General features: G+C 28.5%; 1 protein-coding gene across 1 annotated transcript; it reads left to right on the forward strand.

The window, feature by feature from the left end:
- Nucleotides 1–3,401: 3,401 nt before the first annotated feature.
- On the forward strand, nucleotides 3,402–4,578 carry LOC100787505 (uncharacterized). The gene is made up of 3 exons (NM_001252963.2): nucleotides 3,402–3,654; nucleotides 3,761–4,100; nucleotides 4,312–4,578. The coding sequence occupies exons 1-3, from the start codon at nucleotides 3,514–3,516 to the stop codon at nucleotides 4,314–4,316; spliced, it is 486 nt and encodes a 161-aa protein (NP_001239892.1). The 5' UTR covers nucleotides 3,402–3,513; the 3' UTR covers nucleotides 4,317–4,578.
- The last annotated feature ends 1,422 nt before the right edge of the window (nucleotides 4,579–6,000 follow it).

The raw sequence follows: 6,000 nt of genomic DNA on the forward strand, positions 1-6,000 counted from the left end.
GATTCAAGATCTTTAATCCATTTAGACAGGTTATCAGTTTCTATTTTCTACTTTTTCAATGCAAATGTTAAAACAAAATGTATTTGATTAGAATAGTTTTTAACTCATTTCAAAATCCTTTTAGACCAATTTTCAAAACTTACAGAAAATTTGTGATTATATATAGTTTTGAAAGCATTTAGTATATCCTCTATAGCACAATCTCACCAAGGTTTTCTTAACCACTTCTCTCAACTATGACAATCTCTGCTTACTAATTTTAAGACATTGTTTGGTATAATAGAAATAAAGAAGAGGAGGGAAGAGAAGGAAAGAGACAATGATCCCGTGATTTGATTGAGCATAAGAGAAAAGATTTTTTTTATTTAAAAAAGATGAAACCCACAATTGGAGACTTCCACTCTCATGAGAAATTTATTAAAAAATTTGACATTTTACGTTATAGTCCTAGTTCTCTCTTGGATGTTAATTTTGCAAAAAAACAAAATATTAATCTTAAAAGACTAAAAAGATATTTCTATAAATCCTATCATTCTATTATTATCTTATTTCTTTTTTATTTTTCTTCAATCAAATCACTTATATTTTCACCTTTTTTTTTTTATCTATTTCTCTTCTCACCTATTCTTTTCTATTCTACCTATTTCTCTCCCCATGCAACAACCAAACAAACCCTTAAGTTATTGTAGAATTTGATCCCATTCTTCTTTGTTAATGTGGCATCTTTCTAATTTTAGGTTTTTGGAAGTTGTTTTGTCTCTTTTGATACTTTCATCGACCCTTCTTCACTTCTTACCTATTCTTTTTTGTCGCTCATTCATTCTTCCCTAGAGGTGGTAAAATGAACTGGATTGATTGGCTCAACTTGGATTTATTTGATGAAAGGTAGGATTTATTTGTGTTCCTTGCTGGTTGTCACCCTATGATCCTACAGACTTAGATATTCTGTTTGATTTTATGTTAAAAAATTAATTTTAGATTTAAATAACTTTTATGTTGATAGCAAATTTATACTGAATTTTATTTTTGATTAAATTAATTTTATAATAAAATATTACAACATAAATCATTCTAAAATGAATTATATTCAAACATAATTTTGCCGAGCTCATTCAAATCTAGCAAAATCTTTTTCTGGCGTCTTAGCAAATACGGTAAGAAAATGGGAGAAGGCCGATTTATTGCAGTTTCGAGGAAATGACAAGGTCAAGAATCAACAGTTGCGACTCGTTCGAGCCTAATCACTTGAGATATTTGAGATGAGTCAGATATAATTACGAAATTACCCTTAACGTGATGATAGATATTGCAAACTGCTACAGATCAACTATTTAATAAGGTGGCTCCTGGGTCAACGGACTTGCCATTATTAAGACAAAACAAAGTTTTTTTTTGTAAGTATTATTAAGTACGGTTTTTATAATTGAAACTTAACAAATATAACGGTTCACTAATAAAAAAAATATACTACATATAGTATAAAATATTATCTCAGAATTCACGGTTGATTATAAAATTGTCTTATATATTAACGTAATATATATACTTTAAGAACATATAAGAATAAAGTATTTGATTATATATTTAAACTTATTAATTTTCGAAACAAACAATCAGAATAATATATATTTATAATTCAATAAATTATATTAATAAAAAATAATGGTAATACACGGGTAATATATTATATACAAATTTAAGTTTAATTGCATTTTTATCTCTAATTTTTGATGAATTTTACTTTCAATAAAATAATTTAATCTATTTTATCCTCAAATTTTCAAAAAAATTACAAAATATATATATATATATATATATATATATATATATATATATATATATATATATATATATATATAAATACTTATAAAATACTAACACCCAAGCCTTCTACTTAATATATATACATTAAAACTATAATGTTTTCAATACTCTTAAAATATGATTTTTTTTTTATATAAAAATACAGTTTTAATTTATTTTCTAAATTTCAGTTTCTTGTTGCTATGCTTGTTTCTTTACTTTTTAAATAAGTGTTCTTACCAGGCAAGAGGTTGCTCACTGTGGTGATTTTGATTTTTCCTGAGCCTCTCAATAAACAGTGGTGGGAAAGTCTTGTAAAGAGACTCCGAAACTTGAGTTAGAAGTGTGAGGTATGCAAACAATAGCATGTGAGTTCAAATTATATTGTTTTATTTGACTGGTCTTTTACATAAGAAAAATTTGGATTATTTATTTTAACTATTTTCCTTTATGTAAATAAGAAAAGATAGAATAATTATTTTATATTTTCTCAAATAAAATATATTTTTTAGTATTATGATTATATTTTTATCTTATGACTAAGAGATAAAGTTTTCCATATAAATATTCAAGATTTGAGTAGCCTATTTGATTGATCATCATTTACAATGATTATTAAGTTCAAGTAAAATAATAAGTATTTTTTTCATTAATTATTTAATACTATAGGTTTAAATGAATTTTAAACTTATGGTTAAATGAAATGCTAAAATTTAATATTACTTTTTGTTAACGATAAAACGAAAAAAAAAATCCTTGTTTAAAAATTAAAGGGTGTAAGCCAAAATCTACTACATATTCAAAAAAGGTAAAATAACAATTTTATTATGTGCATTGTTATTTAATCTTAGTATTTTTTTTTATGCATCTATCCCAATTCTTCCAATAATCCGAATTTAGTGGGTTAGTAGACCTGGTGTTTTATGCGTATATAAAACATGCAATTAGTATAGTTCACTTGATAACATAGGTTGAGTTTATAGGAAAAAAATTAATTTGATTATCGTATAATATATCATTGGAGAGAGAGAAAGAGTTTTAAATACAATTAAGTTTTGGATCAATGGTTAATTTCATAGGGAATTGAAATAATTGAAATATGTAAAATACTATTCTAACTTTAATGATAAAAAAGTATTGCTAACTAATATATATCTTTAAAACATTGATTAATGAATTAAAAAAAATATTTATTATAAATTTTTTAGAAAATCATGAAAAAGACAATTTTACCTATTTTAATAAAAATATCCTTTGTTTTAATTTGTTAACAATATCCTAAAGATACTTATTTGCATTTGCTTAAAAAAATAAAAAGTCATTTGGAAGAGAGTGACCGTGTGAGTCACTTCTTGGCCAGGGACCAGCTTGACTGTTTGTGCCCCTATTTGTCAGACTTTTGGGGTCCAGTTCCCTTGCTGGGTACCCATCAATAGCTGTCATGGGCTTTATTGTCATTTGCTTGTGGGGCCACAGACACAATGCACCTCAATGTTTTTTAACGATACTATCAAAGGTCTGTATTGCCCACACTGGCTTACACACCCCAATTCCTTTTCTCTTGTGTCTATATAAACGCGTGTCTCTCTTTGTTTTTCAATCTAAATTCGCTTCACTCATCTTCATCTCATTCCATATGTATCACCACCCTCAACCAAACCATAGTACGTAGCTCAAACACTATATACTTGCCTTTGTGAATTTGAAAAGATGAAAAACACAAACACTAATACTAGTGGTTCACCAAAACTTGATCGCAAAACTATTGAAAGGAACCGCAGGATTCACATGAAATCTCTCTGCTTCAAGCTTGTTTCCACTATTCCTTCCAATTACCTCAAAACCTCCAAGGTACGTACGTAGTAGTTCATTGATCCATTATCACATGACCAAGTTCATGAAAAATATATAAATTGAGCTAGAATTAATTAAATTAAATGAACCAATATTATTTCAGGACATGCTTTCCCAGCAGGATCAGCTTCATCTAGCAGCCACGTACATAAAGCATCTGAGAGAAAGAATAGAGAAATTGAAGGGGGAGAAGGAGAAAGCCATGAACATGATGATGATGTCAAACCAAAGCAATAATAGGATTTTCAATACTGGCTCTGAGTTGCCTCTACTTGAAATAAAGGACTTGGGTTCGGGCATTGAAGTGATGTTGATAAGTGGGTTGAATAAGAACTTCATGCTCTATGAAGTAATTAGTGTCCTTGAGGAAGAGGGTGCTGAAGTTGTCGCTGCCAACTTCTCCACCGTTGCTGATAAGATCTTTTTACACGTTTCATGCTCAGGTACGATGACATTTCCACATATATGTATGTATGTATGATTCTCAAAATCAAAAGAAAGATATCTATTTTGTACTAATTAATAAATGACTCGTAATGCGTGTGGATGTGGGTGAGTCTTAAGTTGTTTTCAGTTCTTTTTTAGGTCCAATCAATAGGTTGATGAACAACCACATAATTTATTCTCATTTTGATAACATGTTTTCTATATCAGGTTAAAATATCAAGAGTTGGTGTTGAGCCAGCGAGGGTATACCAAAGGCTTCAGGAGTTGATTGCACCACTTGAAAGCTGGGAATAAATATCATGATCAAGGCAAATTAAAGAGCCACTATCGTTGGCCAATTGGAAAATGACAACATATGCAATGGGAGTAGTTATATTAGTGAATCAATATCTCAAGTACTAATAGCAAGCTTAGGTTGCATATGTTTTAGGAAAATTACTTGTTAAAAGAAGTCTAGCTCTTCTCTTCACTTGTTCAGATAATGTGTTACTTTTTTTAATTTCTTCTTTTTTTTGTTAATCCGATAATGTGTTACTATCAATATCATGTGTTTAATTGGTTAATTAATTGGCAGTCTAGGTACTGAAGCCCGGAAACAAGAAGGAGAATCAAAATTAATCTTCTTGAAGTGATATAATATTTGCAACGGTCTTATTGACCAAAAAAAATAAAATATTTGCCAGTTAATTTTCCATAAAACAAAATGCAACCTTAATTTTATTGTAGTAAAAATGTAGGATTGGAGCAGTGATCAAAATTATGAATTAGTTAACGCTTTACGTATCCTCAAACATTAGTAGTTTGCTGTTGCTTAATTGATGGCATCACTCAAGACGTAGTGCTTCTCATTTTAAGTTTTGCCGTTTGATTCTAGCCTTGCATTTGAAATTTTCGGAAATGCGAAAATTATAGGCTGTGACCACAAATTGCAAATTCGAATAAATAATGATGAACATCTATTATTTTCACAATATGAAAGAAAAGTATCCAAGGATCACATCATATCACATTCCTGTTTTTTTCGATATACCCAGTTCTTCAAATATGAACGCCACGGACCCATAGAAATCAATAATGATATTAAATGCACTAGTAATTAGATAAGACTTTTGATTTAAACGTGACTATCAAGATTTAAGCACTAATTTCATGAATAAACTTCGCGACAAGGATGTTTATTTGGATTTTTCTTTGGAGAGCTACCAAGCTAATGAAGTATAACTTATATTATTTCTTTTAACTACCCCAATTTTTTCATATATAATTAAGATATAAAAATAGGAATTAATGGATATATATGTGTATGCATATTGAAAACTATTTTGTCCCCATAATATGATTTTATAGTTGTAATTTCAATCTAAATATAAACAAAATAAATCCAATCATATTATAAATTAAAAGTGTGCAGGCAATATATATGTAGAAAATTTTCATTAATTTCCATTGCCACTTTTCGATATTTAATATTTTCATTTGTTATTTGTGATATTAATTGTTTTACAATTTTTTTTGTCTTTTTTATTGCAAAATGCAAAGGACTGTACAATGGAGAACCATTTCAAAACTCCTTTCACACCCATTCACTTTCCCGTCTTTGAGTAACTCATTTTTTATGCTTCTCAAATTTCAATCCACTTTTATTGTTATCCGCCGAGACTCATCTATATTCGAATGATAATCATGTATTTAAAAGCTTATATATTACAGTCTAATATGAAAGTTAATTATGTAGTGTGTGTATTGTGGTTCTTCTGTTATGATTTGTTCCCTTTTTTTCTCTGTCTGTTATCCTCTTGAATATCTTCAATGATTAAAAGCGAAATCGTATAGTTTCAGATAAATATTACAGTAAAAAAATTATTTAAATTTCATCCCCTCAATTTTGGAAAGAGA

The sequence above is a fragment of the Glycine max genome, chromosome 17 (assembly GCF_000004515.6).
Source record: "Glycine max cultivar Williams 82 chromosome 17, Glycine_max_v4.0, whole genome shotgun sequence".
Lineage (NCBI taxonomy): Eukaryota > Viridiplantae > Streptophyta > Magnoliopsida > Fabales > Fabaceae > Glycine > Glycine max.

Excerpts from the sequence above, each read along its gene's own strand:
- LOC100787505 (NM_001252963.2), top strand. The coding sequence starts at position 3,514 with ATGAAAAACACAAACACTAATACTAGTGGTTCACCAAAACTTGATCGC. Across the intron at positions 3,655-3,760 it reads ATTACCTCAAAACCTCCAAG|GACATGCTTTCCCAGCAGGA; the intron begins GTACGTACGTAG and ends ATATTATTTCAG.